Genomic DNA, 21,749 nt, shown 5'->3' with positions numbered 1-21,749 from the left:
ATTGAGCATCGTAGCATCATTTCACTGGATGCATAAACTGTTCAGCTTCGGGAAGAAAACCAAATTGCCATGCTGTGTCAGCAATCCTCTAGTCAATTCAGTCACATCTTTTGCCATAGGTCAATGAATGGAGCTGATGTCTCTTGTTAGTAGGCTACAGTGATTGACTTGTACATCAACTGAAGATGAAGCTTTCTTAATATACTAGACTATCACCCACTACTGTTCTATTATGACACATATCACTGTTTCCACACAGATCAACATGGTACCAAAGTCTGGGATTGCAGAACTACAAGCTATTAGTAATAGTTAAGTCAAAATGAGGCCATCAAAATTACTGGAGTTCTATGCAATCTTTGGGCGCTAAGTAGCTTTCTGTGGGCGGTAATGCATGCATTGTTGTCAGCAAACTCGTCTCATAGTTTTTGCTACGTTATTAGGACTTCGATTTACACTTGTATAGCTACTAAACAATAGCTTAGAAATAAGATATGTCGTCAGGCCTTGTGGGCATGTTTGATTATGCAAGCGTATGATGATTTCATGTAAGAGCACTTATTATACGACCGAAGTGGTGGCCAAAACAATCTATCATCTTGTGTTGTGGAAGCTCATCTCGAGCAACTTTTACTAGGTAAGAGCTCAAAGACACATTTGTTGTCGATCCAATTCACCCAGTTTTATGTAAACCAATTCAATCAAAATTAAAATCGATCGATGATTCGATTCCAAATGAAAGAAAAATAAATAAATATTAAATATTATCAAAATTTTTGATTCTATTTTGATTTATATTTAAAAAAAATTATAATAGGATCCCTATAATTTAAAAGTAAAATAAATAATCATATTTGTCTTAATATTTTTTTTTATCGATAAAATCATTTAAAACTGAATGAATGTTGAAATTATCCTTTTACCAAATTTGTATTATCAGTCATTCTCACATCCAACTCTACTTGAGCTGTAGATTATTCTACCATGAAGCACAAAACAATTCAATATAAAATATGTGAGACACCGTCGGCGATTTATTTCTCGTGCGCATAATATATGCTGGTGAAGTCATGTGCTTGCACATGGATGTACACAGGAAGGGGAACATAAATCCAAAGCATAGAGCATTTGATTCGATTTTAATTTCGTGCTTCTACGAGTCATCAGTTTGACCATAACATTTTAATATCTGAAAGAAATTGCAAGTCAGACTAAAGATTGTAATTTTAATTACCTTCTTCTACGAGTCATGATTTTATTTAGTTTGTTCGGGTATAAAGATCGATATCATAAGCAATTTTTCGAATCGATTCATCAGATACTTAATTTAATGTTTGATTGTACTTTTTTTTTTTCTAAAAAAGATAGTTTGTAATCATCTGAAACTATTTTTTAACTTTTGAAAATGTTTCTACGAATATTTTTGAGGATCCAATTTATAATCGGATCTTATGATCTTTCGATAATTTTATTATAAATATTTTACAATAAAAATAACTCGATAATCGATCCGTTGTCTTTTGTGTTTCTATTTCGAGAATGTCTGATATGGTGTTGGCCTAAGGATAACTAATTTATGTTTTATATATATATATATATATATATATATATATATATATATAGAGAGAGAGAGAGAGAGAGAGAGAGAGAGAGAGAAAAGGTGACTTGGAGCTTAGCAGGCAACACTAAATGTGGAATCCTATAGATAACGTGTGCTTAGTTGGATCCACGTGTCATAATCACATGCATCGTCCACGTCAGGTTAGGCAACCTGTCGTCGTTACGGATTGGACAAAGTCGTCGTGAATCCCCCCTGTGTTGCCTATCAATATATATCCCCTGCGACATAGCTTCTATCCACCTCAAAGCACGTTCCGAGCTCTCCTTGTTCTCTCCATCAAACAAACAGCTTTCACAAGATGTTGGGTGCTAAAGGTGGCGCGCTGCCGCTGGCTTCCTTGAATCACATCTCCTTGGTCTGCAGATCAGTGGAGAGATCACTTGACTTTTACCAGAATGTGCTCGGCTTCCTCCCCATCAGGAGGCCGGGATCCTTCGATTTTACTGGTGCCTGGTAAGTTTAGTCTCCTGACGTGATCCACGGCCACAACATTTCATTCTTCGGCATGGAGAATTCATGGAATTCTGTCTCCTCTTTCCATCAACCGGTTTTCCTTGTGTTCTTCTGATCCACAGGTTGTTCAACTACGGAATCGGCATCCACTTATTGCAATCTGAAGACCCCGAGAAGATGCCGAGGAAGGAGGAGATTAACCCCAAGGACAACCACATCTCCTTCCAGGTAATCGTTTCATATTATTTTAGGAGATTGTGTAGACTGTTTCTTAGTTAGAGGAGCAGAGGAGGAAAAATCATTTCTTCTTTGCTTCCTTTCACACCTTTCCATAGCTACGAGACGAGGGTATGATCGGTGATCGATACCATCGCAATTGCTTGACAACTCACTTCCAAAAGCTGTAGTAGATAAATCAGTGTCATCACGATTCAATCTCTACACCCACCTACTAAGCCTTTTGTATTGCACTGAGTTCAAGATAAAGACGAGCAAAAGAATTCATCTTGGAGCCTTGTGAGCTTCACAATAATCATCATCATTTGACATGGTTGCGAAAAGGGCTGGGTGTGATGCTGCAGCACACACAGCTCATAGAAATGGTTTTCATCAGTCGCGATTGACACGTATTTTATCTTGCGTTACCTAACGAATAAGATGCGTCGACTGAGTTCGTTCCTTACCTGCTGCAGTGCGAGAGCTTGAGCTTGGTGGAGGGGAAGCTGAAAGAGATGGGAATCCCTTACATCCAACGTCGAGTGGAGGAAGGTGGGATCTACGTGGACCAGCTATTCTTCCATGACCCGGACGGCTTCATGATCGAGATCTGCAACTGCGACAACCTCCCGGTGATCTCGCTTTCCGGGGAGCCCATCATGGCCTGCAAGAGAGTGATGAGCCTTCTTCCTCAGCAACAGCAGCAGAAGGCGGCGCTCCAGCTGTAGCCAAGCAGCAACGACAAATGGTGCTGCAGTGTGCGCCACCATCCATCCATGCATGTCAAGGATGCGTCCTGCGCATGCAGACGATCGCCTTCTGTTTACCTACCGAGTCTTTCGCGCATTTGGAATTCTCCTTTGTAGTAGCAATAAAGGTTGTATCAGTCTGTGGACAGGCTGCGACTTCGTAATGTTAATATGTTCATCATCTTTTGGATGAGAATGCAACTTCTACGTCTAATTCTTTCCACGACGATGACAGCAATCTGATTATATTTCCTACTTCTTAGATTCTAGTGAAATGACGCAAAGTCTTTATCATGGAATACTTGTATTGTTGCTTCTCTTTGTCATATCAATATATCTTCACTTTGTTTTGTTTTCTATTCTCTAACAATTAGTTTGAAGGCTTTCTTTTATTTCCTTCTAAGAGGTTGGTTGCACTGCTTGTTTGCTGGAAATAGAAGAACAAACTTAATACGTGCTAAGTCGAAGCATTGGCCTCCAGGTTTAAACAACAGGCCACATATTTTTGTACTTTGTCAAAAATTTATCAATTAAACAAGAATTTTGATGCAGTATCAGCTATTCCTTTTTATAATTTGTTTTGTATACCCAGGGTGTTGGTATGCTTCTTGAAGGTATATTTGGTGCTGCAGCTGGTTCGACTGCATCAGTGTAAGGCACTATTGTCAAATCCCTGGTAGAAGTTCTTGGCGTTTAATTGTTTTATTGGTTACCCAAGGATAAAAATTTACATTCAGCATCAATATTAGTCTACAGTCGGACCGGTATGGTACCGGTATAATCAGTGTATCGAGTCGTAAGACTGTTTTGTACTTGCCATGGCAACCTAAATTTTAGAGAGAGACAGAGAGGGTGAGCCCTACATATTAGTTACAATAACGAGGAACTAGCATGGGTAGCTGGTGAGGGTCAGCAAGGAGGAGCAAAGGTAAGATGAGGCGATTAAGAGGAAGCAGGCATTGGCCACCTTCAGAGGAGCTGCCACTGAAGAGGAGCTTTTTTATGTTAGCCACCTAATAGTGACAAACACATTGAAATTTATGTTGCATTGAGAGAGGGTTAAGGTGATCAATATAGCATAAAAAGAAGTAGCCATACAAATGAATTCATTGATGTATCGGACGCATATGATGCAATGTATAATTTAAGCTGTGTTGACATGGTATACAACAAGGAACTAGATCCTGGTTAAAGTAAGATGACTATACGAAATGGAATTTATGTAGAATTGGCATTTTATCTTATGTAGAATTGACAACACAAACTTTAGATGGTCTAATTAAGACTGAGGACAATCTGTATGAGTTGATTACTTGGCCATTTTATAAATGAACAATGAGCTACAAAACTCGTTAGATGATAGCAACAATTGAACGACACCCATAATAATCAGACGAGCGGTTGAAGTATTCTTTTGTTGAGGCTTCATTTTTTCCTCTGAGGCAAAAGCAGAATGCTGCAAGCTTATTTCATTAAGCTATGAAATTATCAATAAAGCTTCAATAGGTGAGACCGAATATAATAAATAGAAGCTGGCCAATCAATTCTATAATGAATATGATATTTTACTTCAACTCACACAAATGTATTTTGTATTTGACTACAATTTTGGCTAATGCATGTGCAGATAGCTGATGATCATTTGATGCCCTAGAGATTAATAAAATGGTTTTATATAGGATTAATAGATGATCATTTGATGCTATGCAATCTTTTGTGTTAGAGAAAAATTTACCAAAGGGTAATTTTGGTAACCCAACAAAGACAATAAAGCGAAAAAAGATAAAAGCGACAAGAACACCAGATTTACGTGGTTCGGTCTATTGATTTTCACCTATATTCACGGACGAAAGAAAATACTAAACAAGAAAAACTCAAACCGTAAGCCTAAACTATTTAACTGAGTATGGACTTAAACCCAAAGTAAACACTTAGGTTTTTCTTGTGATGCCTCTTGTGGTATATATGCCTTCAAAGCCTAGGCCCTTATTTATAGTTTTAATAGAAGATAACAAGCCTGATTTTCCCGATGTGGGACTATCTGGGACTTGTCAAACTAACAAATCTCCACCTTAGTATGTCCCAACAAAACTTGCTCCACCTTCTTCATAAAAGCCCCAATGGACAATCACAAATAATAAACACCAACCAAGTCCAAGCACTATTTGAACTTGTAAACTGGAAGAGGCTTTGTAAGTATATCAGCTGGATTGTCCTTCGTATGAATTTTCTGAACAAGGACCTTTCCCTCAGCAATATTATCTCATTTACATCCAACAATTTTCTTACCCGAATGTGACTTCACAAGATCTCAAGTTCTATTCCGATGGAGAGATTCAATTTCTTCATTTATCGCAATCAACCACTTATCAGAATCATCACAAGAAACTGCATCTGAGTAGGAAGTAGGCTCACCAACTTCACTTGTCTCTTCTGCAACAGACAAAGCATATGTAACCAAATTTGCATATCTTTGTGGTGGTCGAATATCTCTCCGTGGTCTATCCTTGGCTATGGAATATTGCTCTTCCTTTGGATCATCTGCGTTAGTAGACTCGGGACCATCTACTGGCATTCTTTGAGTAGAAGAGTTCGACTGAAAAGAATCAGACCTACCAATCTTAAGCTCCACCTACTTCTGCACACTATCATTTGTACAACTAGTAGAATCCTCTTTAGAAGATAACATAGATAATTCATCAAAAGTAACATCTCTATTGATTACAATTTTTGAGGATTTGCGATTAGAACACCATAATCTGTATCATTTCACCCCAAAAGCATACCCAAGAAAAATGCACTTTTTAGCTCGAGGCTGTAATTTTCCTTCATTTATATGTATGTATGCTGGACACCCAAAAAATTTTAAATCAGAGCAATCAGCAGGAGTATCTGACCAAACTTCCTCTCGAGTTTTAAAGTTAAGTGCTGCAGAAGAAGCGCGGTTGACAATGTAACATACCATATTAATCGCCTCTGCCCAAAAGTCCTTTGTCAACTCTGCATTTGAGATCATACACCTTGCTCTCTCCAAGAGTGTTCTGTTCATACGTTCGGCCACACCATTTTGCTGAGGCGTCATCCTAATAGTGCGATGCCGAACGATTCCTTCATTTTTGTAAAATTCATTAAAGTTACCTTCACAAAATTTCATGTCATTATCTGTTCGAAGCCGCTTAATCTGTTTACATGTTTGCTTCTCAATCAAAGCCTTCCATTATTTATAGGTTAGAAAAACATCATTTTTATGCTTAAAAAAATAAACCCAAACTTTCCTGGAATAATCATCAATAAAAGTCAACATATATTTGGCACCACCCTTAGACTGAACATGAGCTGGACCACAAAGGTCTAAATGAATATAGTTAAGAGTACCTTTCGTTTTGTGAACTACCGGAGAATTGAAGCCGACTCTTTTCTATTTTCCAAAAATGCAGTGTTCATAAAAATCCAGTGGCCTAGTACTTTTTCCGCAAAGTAGACCCCTTTTGCTCAACATGTTCAAACCTTTTTCACTCATATGACCTAAACGCATATGCCATAATTTGGTGATGTCAGAATTAGATAATGATGATGATGAGACTGCAACCGAGCTTGTGACAGTAGTTCCCTACAAAATATACAAGTTACCAGACCTACAAGCTTTCATATCAATAAGGGCATTTCTAGAAACTTTCATAACTCCACTTTCAGTTGTGTATTTACACCCAAGGGCCTCTAGGATGCTTAAAGAGATTATATTCTTTTTTAAATCAGGAACATATCTAAGTGAGCGTCCTCACAATACCATCATGCATTTTAATTTGGATTGCGCCTCTACCAACAACATCACATGCGATATTATTGCCCATCAAAACAATTCGACCATTACAAGATTCATACGTGAAAAACAAATCTCTATTGGGACACATGTGATAAGAACAACCTGAATATAAAATCCATTCATTTTTACACATCATCCTGTTATTAGTAGCAAAGAAAATATTTTTAACATTCTCATCAGATGCTACACTAGCTTCAACGGACTCAATAGTTTTCTCGATAAGTTTTCCCTTTTGCTTTAATTTATTTTTCAATTTAAAGCAAATAGCCTTAATGTGCCCCATTTTATGACAATATCTGTATTCCAAATTTCTATATCTGGATTTAAATCTAGATTTAGATCTACTACTATCAAATTCTCTTTTATCCATTCTACCCCTGACAACCAAATCCTCAGCTTGATTCCCTCTACTTTCCCCAGTGATATTCCCGTCTATCTGCTCCTTAGATTTCAGTGCAGATTTAATTTCTTGATATGAAACTGTTTCTTTTTCATAAATCAAAGTATCACGGAAATGCTTAAAAGATTGGGGAAGAGAACACAAGAGTAATAGAGTCTTATCCTCGTTATCAATTTTTGCATCTATATTCTTCAAATCCATAATCAAGGAATCAAATTTATCAAGATGTGAGAGTATAGATGTACCTTCAGTCATCCGAAGCATATACAAACTCTACTTCAAGTAGAGACGATTCTCCACTGTCCTCTTCATGTACAAGGCTTTAAGCTTGTCCCACATTTGTTTTCGATCCAATTCACCCAGCTTTATGTAAACCAACTCAATCAAAATTAAAATCGATCGATGATTCGATTCCAAATGAAAGAAAAATAAATAAATATTAAATATTATCAAAAATTTTGATTCTATTTTGATTTATATTTAAAAAAAATTATAATAGGATCCCTATAATTTAAAAGTAAAATAAATAATCTTATTTGTCTTAATATTTTTTTTTATCGATAAAATCATTTAAAACTGAATGAATGTTGAAATTATCCTTTTACCAAATTTGTATTATCTGTCATTCTCACATCCAACTCTACTTGAGCTGTAGATTATTCTACCATGAAGCACAAAACAATTCAATATAAAATATGTGAGACACCGTCGGCGATTTATTTCTCGTGCGCATAAGATATGCTGGTGAAGTCATGTGCTTGCACATGGATGTACACAGGAAGGGGAACATAAATCCAAAGCATAGAGCATTTGATTCGATTTTAATTTCGTGCTTCTACGAGTCATCAGTTTGACCATAACATTTTAATATCTGAAAGAAATTGCAAGTCAGACTAAAGATTGTAATTTTAATTACCTTCTTCTACGAGTCATGATTTTATTTAGTTTGTTCGGGTATAAAGATCGATATCAGAAGCAATTTTTCGAATCGATTCATCAGATACTTAATTTAATGTTTGATTGTACTTTTTTTTTTCTAAAAAAGATAGTTTGTAATCATCTGAAACTATTTTTGAACTTTTGAAAATGTTTCTACGAATATTTTTGAGGATCCAATTTATAATCGGATCTTATGATCTTTCGATAATTTTATTATAAATATTTTACAATAAAAATAACTCGATAATCGATCCGTTGTCTTTTGTGTTTCTATTTCGAGAATGTCTGATATGGTGTTGGCCTAAGGATAACTAATTTATGTTTTATATATATATATATATATATATATATATATATATAGAGAGAGAGAGAGAGAGAGAGAGAGAGAGAAAAGGTGACTTGGAGCTTAGCAGGCAACACTAAATGTGGAATCCTATAGATAACGTGTGCTTAGTTGGATCCACGTGTCATAATCACATGCATCGTCCACGTCAGGTTAGGCAACCTGTCGTCGTTACGGATTGGACAAAGTCGTCGTGAATCCCCCCTGTGTTGCCTATCAATATATATCCCCTGCGACATAGCTTCTATCCACCTCAAAGCACGTTCCGAGCTCTCCTTGTTCTCTCCATCAAACAAACAGCTTTCACAAGATGTTGGGTGCTAAAGGTGGCGCGCTGCCGCTGGCTTCCTTGAATCACATCTCCTTGGTCTGCAGATCAGTGGAGAGATCACTTGACTTTTACCAGAATGTGCTCGGCTTCCTCCCCATCAGGAGGCCGGGATCCTTCGATTTTACTGGTGCCTGGTAAGTTTAGTCTCCTGACGTGATCCACGGCCACAACATTTCATTCTTCGGCATGGAGAATTCATGGAATTCTGTCTCCTCTTTCCATCAACCGGTTTTCCTTGTGTTCTTCTGATCCACAGGTTGTTCAACTACGGAATCGGCATCCACTTATTGCAATCTGAAGACCCCGAGAAGATGCCGAGGAAGGAGGAGATTAACCCCAAGGACAACCACATCTCCTTCCAGGTAATCGTTTCATATTATTTTAGGAGATTGTGTAGACTGTTTCTTAGTTAGAGGAGCAGAGGAGGAAAAATCATTTCTTCTTTGCTTCCTTTCACACCTTTCCATAGCTACGAGACGAGGGTATGATCGGTGATCGATACCATCGCAATTGCTTGACAACTCACTTCCAAAAGCTGTAGTAGATAAATCAGTGTCATCACGATTCAATCTCTACACCCACCTACTAAGCCTTTTGTATTGCACTGAGTTCAAGATAAAGACGAGCAAAAGAATTCATCTTGGAGCCTTGTGAGCTTCACAATAATCATCATCATTTGACATGGTTGCGAAAAGGGCTGGGTGTGATGCTGCAGCACACACAGCTCATAGAAATGGTTTTCATCAGTCGCGATTGACACGTATTTTATCTTGCGTTACCTAACGAATAAGATGCGTCGACTGAGTTCGTTCCTTACCTGCTGCAGTGCGAGAGCTTGAGCTTGGTGGAGGGGAAGCTGAAAGAGATGGGAATCCCTTACATCCAACGTCGAGTGGAGGAAGGTGGGATCTACGTGGACCAGCTATTCTTCCATGACCCGGACGGCTTCATGATCGAGATCTGCAACTGCGACAACCTCCCGGTGATCTCGCTTTCCGGGGAGCCCATCATGGCCTGCAAGAGAGTGATGAGCCTTCTTCCTCAGCAACAGCAGCAGAAGGCGGCGCTCCAGCTGTAGCCAAGCAGCAACGACAAATGGTGCTGCAGTGTGCGCCACCATCCATCCATGCATGTCAAGGATGCGTCCTGCGCATGCAGACGATCGCCTTCTGTTTACCTACCGAGTCTTTCGCGCAGTCTGTGGACAGGCTGCGACTTCGTAATGTTAATATGTTCATCATCTTTTGGATGAGAATGCAACTTCTACGTCTAATTCTTTCCACGACGATGACAACATTCTGATTATATTTCCTATTTCTTAGATTCTAGTAATATGACGCATAGTCTTTATCATGGAATACTTGTATTGTTGCTTCTCTTTGTCATATCAATATATCTTCACTTTGTTTTGTTTTCTATTCTCTAACAATTAGTTTGAAGGCTTTCTTTTATTTCCTTCTAAGAGGTTGGTTGCACTGCTTGTTTGCTGGAAATAGAAGAACAAACTTAATAGGTGGCCCATAAAAATGTATTCCAATCTATGAAAACAATAGATTAACAATAGATTGATGCATATGTTACATTATATATCAAAGCTTATTGATCATATATGACATATTTTGACGCATATGGTACATGGCATATCAAAACTTTACATCTGACTGAGATATATAAAAAGGGACTAACTATATTTTAAATAATATAGTGATCTTACAAACATTCGATAAAATCTTTAGCAGCTAATGCTAGATAACATCTTCGAAAATTTTATACCATTAAATATAAATATTTTACTCGAAATAAAAAAAAAATTGTTCTTTGTTCAAATAAGGATGTTATATAATCACTTGCTGTAATCTGCAAAAAAATAATAGTAAATAAATAAGCCACTAATTTGGGAAGGTATCAATCTTCACACAACAAAAACATTACACAAATGAGATCCAACACAAGAAAAAACAATGTTGAGTACTGGGATGTTATGCCAAGAACTAAATCACAATGTAATCGATCATCTTCCAGCTAATGAAATTTGTGACAGATCTTGTTCTATTTAATGATTTGTGACCACATATTTTCTAGTGCATTTTTCATCAAGAAATAAACTTGTATGGATAATTTCAGATTTCTTTGGCTACAACAAGCAATACATTTGATAGTAAGAGCTAAGATATTGCACCAAAACATGGAACATCATCACCTTTGAAAAGCATGGGTTTTTTTCCATCCACGCTGCCGAGCTCTTTGCTCCCACATCATAGTTAATTTCTTTTGTTCTAACAGTACCGCTTCAGCTTTTTCCCGAGCTTCCTCACAAGTGTCCATCCCTGAGTTGCACTTGTCGGCTTCCTTTTGATACTGTGATGCCAACTTCTTTGCCTCGAGCAGTGTCACATCAGCACGATGTTGAGCATCAGTTGACTCTTTCTCTCTCAACTTCAATTCCTCTGCGAGAAGGTCAGTAAAATTCTTGTCCATTTCTTCACTGACCTCTGGGTCACGTTTTGCACAATCTGCATCAAAGAAATGGGCTCAGAGGCTCTCAGATGGGTAGTTGCAATGAAAAACAAAGAACGGAATATAATTGCAGTAAACAAAATCAATTGAAAAACATAAACATATCATGATAAGCAGAAAGTTTAGATTATTCTCTAGCCTTAGGCATTTCATACACCCAAAATTTTGTTCAGCAAGATAGAAAGAAAGAACTATTTGGGGGGCTTCTTCATAGTGACAAATCATGTTAATTCATATGTTCTTGGAGCACATAAATATACATTTCAACCGACTTAAGAAAAGAATTACTAGTTCTTAGGATGTAAATGGATATGCTCAAGATGTATTCAAAGCGAACTATGCCTTTGCATGAATAAACCCTTAGTTAAATCACAAAACCAGCTCTTTTAGATAGTGCAACAATGCATAAGTGCAGGCAAACCAGAGACGACAAATATAATGAAGATTTAGCAAATGCTATTCAACACCATGCTCTTAATGTTAGAATTTAGTTAAAGCAGGAAAATTTTCAGAGTGTGAGGATATGCAACTTTCCACTTAAAAGTGGTATGCTGGGTTTTGTGTGCCATTTTACTCTAATCTGTAGCAAGAAGCTTAAAAAAGAACATGGTAAATGGTTGGACAATTACTGCATAGTTTATGGGCAATATGTGGCTGCTTCTACGGTCACTATGCCTTGGCACTAAAATACTTAAAATAACAAAGAAATATATATTCAGGTTTATACTATCAGTAACTCATATGTGACAGGGCCAAATCAAAAGCCAAGTGCATGTGCAGCAATATATTTATTTTGTCCGCATATGCAACCGAGACTATATATTTGGTAATTCCATGTATTAAGTCTCCATAAGCATTTATGCAAGGTGCTCATATGACCATGTCTGAATATATGGTCACATAACCACTCTTTGGACGTTGATTATACAATTGCGTATAGATAGTTGTGCTACAAACTTTCTGATCTTTCTTTTTCAGCATCATCTAGTGCTGTCTAAAAGCTTCAACATAGACTACTTGCTTTAAATTTCAATATCAAAACACAATTCCTTTCGAGTTCTTAAAATGTCAAACGAATACTCTCCATGTCACAAGAAAAGGAAAATAATTATGTCTTTCCTACCAATCTTTTATTGATTATTCTATAGTTTCTTTACCCTCAACCCTTTGAAAATTTGATGCATTGTCTTAAAAAAGATGCTGACCTTAAGTGTCAACAATTGACCAGTGTTCTAAAAAGCAGCTGATACATTCAGGCAGTCAAGAAATCATAAATAGCATGTGGCATGTGAACTCATGCAGCTGCATGTGATCCATAATTAAACATTCAAGTAATACATGATAAAGTACAAAGTCAAGGATAACAAAATTTTATTTTAAAATTATTTATAGGCAGATTATACTGCAGACAAACCAGAAATTCACAGGATGCCATTTACCCTCCTATAGGAATCTATATCTGCAGTAAATTATGGAGGGCAAAAAATAATAAATTACAAAAAAATAGCAACAAATATGACAAATAAACCAGAGATGCCATTCCCGCTTCAAATTTTTAGGGACAGTAGGACATAAATATGTGTACATTACAACTACCAATCGATGCAGCATAACCTTATATGAGGTGGTAATACTATGACCTTTGTAGGGCATAAGCAGCCACATATATGATGAAACAGAACATAATTCGGAATATAGTTGATTTGGGATGCCATTTTCTTTCCATAGAAGGGAAAGCCTTTTTGTGTTTACCTTATCAACTCCATGATGTAAAACATGAAAGAGGAATGATTATAACCATAAAAATGGAAGTATGTATATATAACATGCAAAATACTTACTGGTTTTGACAAATCTGGTGTAATTGTTGCATGAGTCTACTGCCATGAAACATGACTAATTGGATACTATAGAAACACTATGTTAGATACAGCAGAAACACAGCAAGATAAGAATATATCTTCATCATGCATGTCTCATGCTGACTTCTGATATCAAATACAGATCATAGAATAGTAACTATTTCAGTATTGCATAGGGAAAAAGAAAAGGTCATGCTACAAATTCTAACCATGAAACACAGAACCAACTGCTATTAAGCAAATCAGGAATACCAAAGTACTCTTTCAAATTAATAATCAACTTCATCCACTTTACAACTATCAAATTGTCGAAGCTTAACTTATTTAGAAATGCTAAATAGTGCATTGCCATCTAACTTACATAAAATGCGATACTGAATGAACAATTAAATACGAAGGGAAAAGAAAAACACTGACCTGTGAAGGACACATTGATCAGCTCTGTAAAGAGAAACACAAAAGATCCATAGTTACAATTAGAAGAAATTGATAAAAAAAAAAAGAAAGCACTCTGTTGTTGTGATTCCAATGATCCCCTGATCAGATCTTGAAACGAAGAAAAGCGCGACTCAAGATCCACCAGGGAAGAGGCACTGGATCATCATCAGATCTGAGAGCAAAAAGGCAAAGCGGGTGGGAGGGCGAGAGGGAGCACCTTGGGGGAGGGAGAGGAGGGGCTGAGAGGAGCAATCGCAGGCGGCGCAAGGGGGGCAGGGAGAGGAACGGCCGAAGGCTTCGGCGAGGTGCCAGTAGAGCGGGGGTCCAACGATGTAGCCGGCGAGGCCAAGCGCCATCACCGCCAGGATGACTCTCACAAGCGTTGGGTTCACTCCACCTCCGCCACTGCCACCGCCGCCGCCGACGACGACGACGAGGCCCCCGGTCATTTGTTGTTCCGCACGCACTCTCGGTAGAAGGTCGAAAGACGGGAAACGGAAGAGGAGGAAGCGCAATGACAACAGTGGGAGTGGGTGGGGGGAGGCAGAGAAAAAGAAGAAGCGGAGAAGTCCACCACCACCGATGGAATGGAGCTGCAACCGTCGGCAGAGGTGCAGCAGTGCCTAACGCGGTCCGGAGTGGGCGATGACGGAAGCTGGGTGCTTTTGTCCGGCTCTTTTTCCGATTCCCCAAATTGGGTGCGAGGTTCCCATCAGATCCCCTTTGCTGTTGGCCCCTCCTATCAAAGCCATCACCTCAGATGAACGGTGGATGCAATCCCAATCTAAAGGCATATTATAGCACTTGCCACTAATCCCTCTCTCTCTCTCTCGCTCGCGAGGAGAAAAAAAAAAAAAAAAGATAATAATATTTATATTTATTTATAAAAATATTTTAAAAGTATTAAAAGTATTAAATAAGATTATAAATAGTAAAATGAATTACAAATATAATTCTCTTTCTTTTTTCTCTCTCTTTTTTTTTTGGTCAAATTGGTCATCTGCACTAACAAAAAAATGAGAACCATGCGATTCTAATACTATCACGAGCATTATATATTACAATATCCAGTGGCCCATATAATAAGCATCTGAGCATCTGTTTGGGTTTGCCTCTCGATAAAAATGTTAATTTGGCAAGGCTATGACAATCAAGAATATAAACAGCAGCACCACCAATTAACAATCATACAATTAATGTCATCTTAGAGGTTGAACAAAACACCAGCTTGCCTCAACCATTTATCAACAGAAGTTTCCGATGATTAAAGTTGTTTAAGACGCATATCCCAATTGCACCGAATACTAAAGTCTTAAGATCTTAAACACTAATCTCCACAAGGCATGAGTAGCTAAAACAATTTCTGAATGGAGTTTCTTGGGCTCAAAGATCTATGAGATTAATGTGCTCGATCTCTGAGAATCTCAAGGTCCATCTCTGACGGATCAGTAGCCTGAATCTCGTAGTGGACTCCATCCAGCTCTCTTCTGAATCGATCCTTAGAGGATGCATACAGCATCTTGGCTCGGATTCGTGATATAGATGGGGGGACCTGATGGCAGAAGCAACAAGGAAAAGACTACGATTATAACCAGAATGGATGTGCAAGATTGTACAGCACTAGAAAATATGTAATATAATGAAAGAAATGCACATTGTTAACTAAAGAGAGCTGTTTCATGAGGTCTTTATTATCGATCAACATACAACAAATGAGATCATTAATATTGTCTTGCTGACACAATGAAGATGAAAAATCTAATCATCATACCCATTGGTTTTATGAGACAAAACTTGCATTTCTGTTTCACTCTCAAGAACAAAAATAGAGATAATTAGATTTTAGAATGCATATATCTTCTTCAGGACCTCAAACAACTACAATTGTTGGAAGTTCTGTATCCATACAAGACCAACTAAGACAAAATAAAGGAACCATCCAATCTACAAGGTTTATGCTAATTTATCATCAGATAATGACAACAATTAAATTACGATCACATACATGTTTTAGAATGTTTCCAATTTAATTTCACAGGTTTAAGTCAAACATGTCCTAAGCACATCCTAGAATTCTCCCCCTGCAACACTAGGCCTCAATCAGTATGCATATATTTTAATCATCCTTGATTCATTCAAAGATTTATACTATACATATAAAATCTAGAGAGACACAGCATACTAGCAACAAAAAAGGCATAATGAAAATAATCTAGCATGAAGAATCTCACCAGGCAACGAAGAAAATTTTGCTTTTCTGACAATTCTCTTCAGTTACAAAGTCGAAATCATAGATGGCATAACGACAATCGTTTTCAGGTAGAGATGCCAAGAAATCATCATAGCTTTCAGTGGCAGCACCAGTCTTCTCCACAACAACCTGATTTTGCTTCTCATCGATACTGAATACCACATACCGATAAGTTTTCTTCCTCTGAAGTTCTAGGAATGTTTCTTTGCAATCCTCAGCAACACCCATTCCAGATGATGCATTTGACTAATAATTGAACATAATATGAGACACCCAGAATACTACAGTAAGTAAATCTTAACAGGGAAAACAAGCTACTTCGGATTTAAACTTTATGAGGAAACAAGAAAAAAAGTGAATTCTCCTTACTGTTGACATTTTGTTTAGACTTTTTACTGACAAGTGAAATATAAGAATGAACAATAAGTTACATTTACAGAGATTAACTTTTCAAGCAAAGATTTCTAGATTATACATGGCCAGAAATAATTTAGTTAGATCAATAAGGATATAACTAAAACTAGTGATGAAGCTCATTTACTCCTTTGATTTGCTATTCAACAAAAGGAAGACTGAAGAATGCAAGAATCGCTTACAAGTTAAAAGAGGAAAGAATCATATAGTGTGCAATTTATTCGCCCATTTGATCAGAATAACAAACTTATAAATCCTATAAAATTAGGCAGATAGAAAACAACATATTCTTCAGTCAATTGAAGTCCCAACAAATACAAATTAACATCATTAGACAGGTAAACAGATCCGATCAATACCATATGCTCTTAAATACTACATCCCATGCTATCACATCGACCAAGAACAACCACAACAAAGACACGAACAAATCGAATATCGTCAAATGAGAAGGACTTACATACGATAAGACGAAAGCCATTGCGACGGAGAAGAATTAATCCCTGTCCCTCGCTATTATTAGAGAGAAGAAGGTGAAGAGGCCACAAGAGATAGAAGAATAGGCGGAGGGGAAGCAGTGGAAGGTACGCTAGACGGTGCACCTAAAAAGGTTCCTTTTCCCCGGCTGTGTAGGGTACGGAATCACAGATTCGAGTCCTGCTGGCACACCGAAAGCGGAACACGATAGTTTCGGTTTTATTTTCGACCGTACGATATGCTTTCAAATATTTCGTATGTTATTAATATACTTCGAAATGTTTCGTATGTTATTAATATATTTCGAAATATTTTATACATAATTGATATGTTTTAAAATATTTTATATGTTATTAATATGTTCTAAAATATTTGATGTATCATTAACATATTTTAAAATATTTTATATATCATTAATATGATATTGATATGTTCCAAAATATTTCAATAGATTACCGGATTAATCTTTATGCTGCCTCCGAGTCCAAAATGATTGTGTCGAACCCAATATGTTAGGTCCTGCAACATTATTTTGGATTCACCGAATCAAAATGATTTATTTAGTGGATTCACTGGACTAATATGATTCATTTGGTCATTAGACCAAATGATACACTAAGTATTATTAAATTATTTTGTATTAATTAGCATTTTACATGATGGTAAAAGGAATACAAAAGAAACAGATAATAATGGATTGGTTTATATAAAATAATAAATAAATAAAAATAAAAAAAGTTTTTTTTTGTCAAAGTCTCCAACTTTAAAAAAAATTTATTGAGACAAAAAGAGTCATTAGTAGGATTTATCATCTTTATGTTAACATAAGGACTACTAAACATTACAAGTATCTACCCTAATCGAATACGATCATAATATTAAGTAAAATAATTGATGATACTATTAAGTGAAAAAATATAATTGAAGGAGAATTGAATAACAAAATAAGAAAGGAAAATGAAAAGTTTAATGTCGTGAGTAATAGTTATGTAGAAAAAACAATTAAGTAGGAGTTTGCGATTATAATATGAAAACTTAAGTACATTTAAGGTATATCTAATAAGTTTCGTTTATGTTATTATTATTATTATTATTGAGTAGGTATTGATACAAAAGTATTAGTTTACTATCTATAATATCAAAATAAATGCAACTGAATTTAAAATTGATTCTATATATTTATGTAAACTAGCCATATATTGTGGTAATATCATATCCATTATATTGCGTTTGAAATGGTCTTAACATCATAAATTTAAGGGTCGAACCAATTCAATTGAAGGGAAAATAAAAATAAAAATAATGGAAACTTGTCCATTTATTTTTAATTTATACTTTTGTTAAATAAAAAATAAGGGTAATAAATGGATGCGGGAATCAATCACCCTTTTCTAAATTATTTTAGTCAAAGAAAAATAAAATAATTTTTTTAAGAATTAATCAAATTAATATGTGTAATATCATGATATGACTAATTAAGGATGTTATAATCTTTGTTGCTTAAAGACTTAGACGTCCTTATCAATGTTCAACATTGTTCAAATCAGACCCCTGATACATCCTCTGACTTCGTTCACATGTAAACATTTTCTACTCGAGCTCTCTCATTATGTTTAAATACTAGATCGGTTCTAATACTAAATGTTAAGATTTGAGCTTAATGGGGTAACTAGCATATCAATTTTGTTTGGTCTAAACTTTAGCCAAAATACTCGGGCTGAAGTTAGTAGTAATATACTGATCAAATTATTATAAGTCAATCCTGATATTGAGATATGAGATTAATCGGAGTATTACAATTTCTATCATTCAAGGGTTTGACGTCTTTGTCAAGACATTGATCAACCCTAACATGATGCATGTGAGATATAGTCTAGTGATACTTTTTCTACTCGAGTTTTCTTATCATACCCAAATATTAAGTCGACTCTAACACCAAATATTATAACCCAATATCAATTGGACTAACCTATCAACTTCGTTTAGCATAGTTCATTAATCAAAATATCTAAGCTAAAATTGATAATAATATACTTTTTAAATCCTTATATCAATCTTAATCTTGTTCACTTTCAACATCATATTAATCAGAGATGTTATATATTCACTTAATTAATTTTTAATCATACATGTAACGTTAGAAAATTGATCTATAGTCAAATATCTACTTGAATATGTTCTTTAAATACAAAGAGTACAACCACCGAAGACTAATACGTCACAAAAACTTAGATAATTATCAAATATTAATGTTCATTGTTCAAGAATAGCACAGAAAAATACGCAACTTGTGATTTGAGACAGATTTTTTTTTCTTCTTTTTTATAGTATCAAAGCAACTGCAAGTGATGAGAAGATGAACTAACAACACAAAATAAACGTCACCTTCGTCCTTTCCCACCAACACATACCGAAACACCAGCCATGGGAGCCAACCACCGAGCTCTAATTCAAGGGTAATTGCACCACCACAGACCCAAACTCCATCCTCCTCCCACTATAAATGTCCAGTCTCTCATCTTCATCGCCACCATCGAGACCTCCAAACCCATATACATACACCCCATACCCTCATGGCTTCTAATGCTGGCCTCTGCACGATGAGCATTCTCGTAGCTGTCCTTACGCTGGCCAGCCTCATGACATGCGATGCAGCAAGGCATTTGCTTGACGCGGCCGAGGCACCTGCAGCCCCGACGGTACCAACCCTGCCGTCAGCACCGGCCATTCCTACGCTTACTGTGCCGCCGATGCCGGTTGTGCCGACTATACCTACACTAGCGGCGCCGCCGATGCCGATGGTGCCACAGGTCACGTTGCCGCCTATGCCTGCAGGTATCCCCAAGCTCACGATTCCTCCGATGCCTTCATTCCCGGTCATTCCTTCCATCCCGACGGTGCCTGCCGTCCCCTTCCTCACTCCGCCACCTGCGGCGGCACCGTGATGGCCGCTAGGAGCACAGCTTTGGCATATTAATCTATCTCCGACTACTTCTGATGATCTTGGTTAGTTACCGCTATCAGGATTGTGGGTCTCATTAGATGTCATTGAATCTGTCCCGTGGTTGTATGCAGTACGTATGCGCCGGTGCGGCGTCCTTTTGTGTTTTATGCAACTTGTTTGTTTTCGAAGGACGTACTTCGTGTAATATTTGTGCCATTTGGTTCCTTTCAATAGATAACGAGCAGATATATTCATACTTAATCGTAATCATTAATCGGTACGATGATGAACGACATCAACGATGACAGATAACGTCAATAATGACGAACAATGATATCGTTGCAAGTCATAAGTGACTACATATCGTTCATGATATCTCGACATCAATATGTTGACATTAACACAGATATAAAAACATCATTATCTATCATTACTAATTGAAATATTAAGATTATTTTTATAATTTATATTTTTATATTTTTATTAATAAAATCGATAATACTAAAATAAATAAATATAAATATTTTAGTTTTATAATTATAAAAATAATAATTTAACTTTTTAAAATATAACAATCAAAATACTAAAAATAACTAACTACAAAATATAATATATAATTAATCTAATTATTAATTATATTTTTCGTCAAATACAATTTACTCCTTTGTCTATAAATTTTAAGTATTACATATAGATAATTCATAGATAATTTAACTAATTATAAAGTCATTCCACCTTTGATTGTTCCCACCTACTTTCCATAAAAATGTTATTGGATCACATTTAATTCCAATACGTCATGACAAAAATATATTTGTGAATCGCAATGGCTCTATGACTTTGACCATGTAATTTATTGAAAGGGAACAAGATATAGACAGAGCAACCGGAAGCTCACGGTAGAAACAGAGCAACCGGTGTCGCAAGAACTGTTCATCATCTCTGCCACCCTAACGAGATGCAGAGCCACCACAGTTAAGGCTCAACATCAGATACCCCATCGCATATCATATCAGAATAATAGGCGTAAATCGGAAAACAGGAAGAAAAGTTAAAGAACAAATTTGTGCAGTCTCAGCCGAAAGATGGTGATAATTAATATAATAATCACAGAAAGATCAGGACTTGCTTAATTCTTCATCATCGACTGCACACCAAATCCATCTATTTCTTTAGTATTTTCGCTACTAAAAACAACATTTTTATCTACAAAATCGAACATTTAGAAAGAAAACAAAGCGATTAACCGTAGAAGGGAGATCAGATGGTAGTGCATGTTTTGTGATAATTCATCATCTGACTTGCAGAGAAAAAAAAAACTATGGAATTGAATCATCATTTCTCCCATTAAATTCGAACGAGTAAAAAAAGAGGGAAACGCAGAACACTGTAAGAAGAAAACAAAAGTGAGATTTCGGCAAGGAATCAGATAGAATTGTCGTTCACCATCGCCCATTCGAAAGAACGAACGGACCGTAAGACTGGGGCGACATACCCGTATCATCAGGCTCCCTAAAATTACTTCCGCTGCACCAAAATGAAAGAGTTCAAATCGATAGAGGGAGGAATCTGAGAAGGGATTGGGGTTTGCGGCGCCGAGGGAGGCGACGGGTATTTAAAGCGCGAACTAGGGTTCATGGATTCTCTCGTCCACTGTAAGAGGATCCGGATTCGCTTGAATGATGATCCGGATCCGAAAAGATCGGCGCACAGATTATTCCTATAATTAGTTATCTTTTATCATTTCGATCTTTATATTTTTAAAAATTATATTATAATATTTTAATAAAATATAAATAAAAAAGTTATATTTTATTAATTATAAAATTTTTAATATAACTTAAGGATCAGAATACTAAAAATAACTAATTATAAGAGTAATATATAATTAATCCTAGCCTTAACTCAAACCAAAACTGAACCAAGTGAAGTCGAAAATAGAAATCGATAGTTTTGATCAATTAAAATAAT

The 21,749-nt window shown here is 36.4% G+C and overlaps 4 protein-coding genes and 3 non-coding genes across 7 annotated transcripts; 2 read left to right on the top strand and 5 right to left on the bottom strand.

Annotated features, from left to right (window-relative positions):
- The first annotated feature begins 1,843 nt into the window (after positions 1-1,843).
- LOC103986012 (glyoxylase I 4-like) lies at positions 1,844-3,253 on the top strand. Its single transcript, XM_065150250.1, has 3 exons — positions 1,844-2,074; positions 2,197-2,302; positions 2,767-3,253. Exons 1-3 carry the CDS (start codon positions 1,920-1,922, stop codon positions 3,016-3,018), a joined length of 513 nt encoding a protein of 170 aa, XP_065006322.1. The 5' UTR covers positions 1,844-1,919; the 3' UTR covers positions 3,019-3,253.
- Positions 3,254-8,777: 5,524 nt separating this feature from the next.
- On the top strand, positions 8,778-10,184 carry LOC135637629 (glyoxylase I 4-like). The gene is made up of 3 exons (XM_065150289.1): positions 8,778-9,009; positions 9,132-9,237; positions 9,702-10,184. The coding sequence occupies exons 1-3, from the start codon at positions 8,855-8,857 to the stop codon at positions 9,951-9,953; spliced, it is 513 nt and encodes a 170-aa protein (XP_065006361.1). The 5' UTR covers positions 8,778-8,854; the 3' UTR covers positions 9,954-10,184.
- Positions 10,185-10,826: 642 nt separating this feature from the next.
- LOC103986009 (uncharacterized) lies at positions 10,827-14,413 on the bottom strand. The gene is made up of 3 exons (XM_009403871.3): positions 13,910-14,413; positions 13,672-13,695; positions 10,827-11,388 (listed from the first exon to the last, which is right to left on the bottom strand). The coding sequence occupies exons 1-3, from the start codon at positions 14,139-14,141 to the stop codon at positions 11,072-11,074; spliced, it is 573 nt and encodes a 190-aa protein (XP_009402146.2). The 5' UTR covers positions 14,142-14,413; the 3' UTR covers positions 10,827-11,071.
- Positions 14,414-14,851: 438 nt separating this feature from the next.
- On the bottom strand, positions 14,852-16,934 carry LOC135586003 (actin-depolymerizing factor 2-like). The gene is made up of 3 exons (XM_065150483.1): positions 16,818-16,934; positions 15,924-16,189; positions 14,852-15,244 (listed from the first exon to the last, which is right to left on the bottom strand). Exons 1-3 carry the CDS (start codon positions 16,836-16,838, stop codon positions 15,076-15,078), a joined length of 456 nt encoding a protein of 151 aa, XP_065006555.1. The 5' UTR covers positions 16,839-16,934; the 3' UTR covers positions 14,852-15,075.
- A 3,911-nt stretch (positions 16,935-20,845) lies between these two features.
- Positions 20,846-20,930, bottom strand: LOC135639248 (small nucleolar RNA Z196/R39/R59 family). Its single transcript, XR_010496875.1, has one exon. It is a non-coding gene; the product is annotated as a small nucleolar RNA Z196/R39/R59 family (small nucleolar RNA).
- A 102-nt stretch (positions 20,931-21,032) lies between these two features.
- On the bottom strand, positions 21,033-21,124 carry LOC135639247 (small nucleolar RNA Z195/SNORD33/SNORD32 family). Its single transcript, XR_010496874.1, has one exon. It is a non-coding gene; the product is annotated as a small nucleolar RNA Z195/SNORD33/SNORD32 family (small nucleolar RNA).
- Positions 21,125-21,200: 76 nt separating this feature from the next.
- LOC135639268 (small nucleolar RNA U31b) lies at positions 21,201-21,289 on the bottom strand. Its single transcript, XR_010496893.1, has one exon. It is a non-coding gene; the product is annotated as a small nucleolar RNA U31b (small nucleolar RNA).
- Positions 21,290-21,749: the final 460 nt, after the last annotated feature.

Source organism: Musa acuminata, chromosome BXJ3-5, assembly GCF_036884655.1.
Source record: "Musa acuminata AAA Group cultivar baxijiao chromosome BXJ3-5, Cavendish_Baxijiao_AAA, whole genome shotgun sequence".
In the NCBI taxonomy this organism is placed as follows: domain Eukaryota; kingdom Viridiplantae; phylum Streptophyta; class Magnoliopsida; order Zingiberales; family Musaceae; genus Musa; species Musa acuminata.
Note: the sequence above shows the minus strand (reverse complement) of the source record. Positions and strands in the feature narration are given on the sequence as shown.

Excerpts from the sequence above, each read along its gene's own strand:
- LOC103986012 (XM_065150250.1), top strand. The coding sequence starts at position 1,920 with ATGTTGGGTGCTAAAGGTGGCGCGCTGCCGCTGGCTTCCTTGAATCAC. Across the intron at positions 2,075-2,196 it reads TTCGATTTTACTGGTGCCTG|GTTGTTCAACTACGGAATCG; the intron begins GTAAGTTTAGTC and ends TCTGATCCACAG. Across the intron at positions 2,303-2,766 it reads ACAACCACATCTCCTTCCAG|TGCGAGAGCTTGAGCTTGGT; the intron begins GTAATCGTTTCA and ends TACCTGCTGCAG.
- LOC135637629 (XM_065150289.1), top strand. The coding sequence starts at position 8,855 with ATGTTGGGTGCTAAAGGTGGCGCGCTGCCGCTGGCTTCCTTGAATCAC. Across the intron at positions 9,010-9,131 it reads TTCGATTTTACTGGTGCCTG|GTTGTTCAACTACGGAATCG; the intron begins GTAAGTTTAGTC and ends TCTGATCCACAG. Across the intron at positions 9,238-9,701 it reads ACAACCACATCTCCTTCCAG|TGCGAGAGCTTGAGCTTGGT; the intron begins GTAATCGTTTCA and ends TACCTGCTGCAG.
- LOC103986009 (XM_009403871.3), bottom strand. The coding sequence starts at position 14,141 with ATGACCGGGGGCCTCGTCGTCGTCGTCGGCGGCGGCGGTGGCAGTGGC. Across the intron at positions 13,696-13,909 it reads CCTCCTCTCCCTCCCCCAAG|AGCTGATCAATGTGTCCTTC; the intron begins GTGCTCCCTCTC and ends TTCTCTTTACAG. Across the intron at positions 11,389-13,671 it reads GATCAATGTGTCCTTCACAG|ATTGTGCAAAACGTGACCCA; the intron begins GTCAGTGTTTTT and ends TCTTTGATGCAG.
- LOC135586003 (XM_065150483.1), bottom strand. The coding sequence starts at position 16,838 with ATGGCTTTCGTCTTATCGTAT. Across the intron at positions 16,190-16,817 it reads TGGCTTTCGTCTTATCGTAT|TCAAATGCATCATCTGGAAT; the intron begins GTAAGTCCTTCT and ends TTCAATTATTAG. Across the intron at positions 15,245-15,923 it reads AAAATTTTCTTCGTTGCCTG|GTCCCCCCATCTATATCACG; the intron begins GTGAGATTCTTC and ends TTCTGCCATCAG.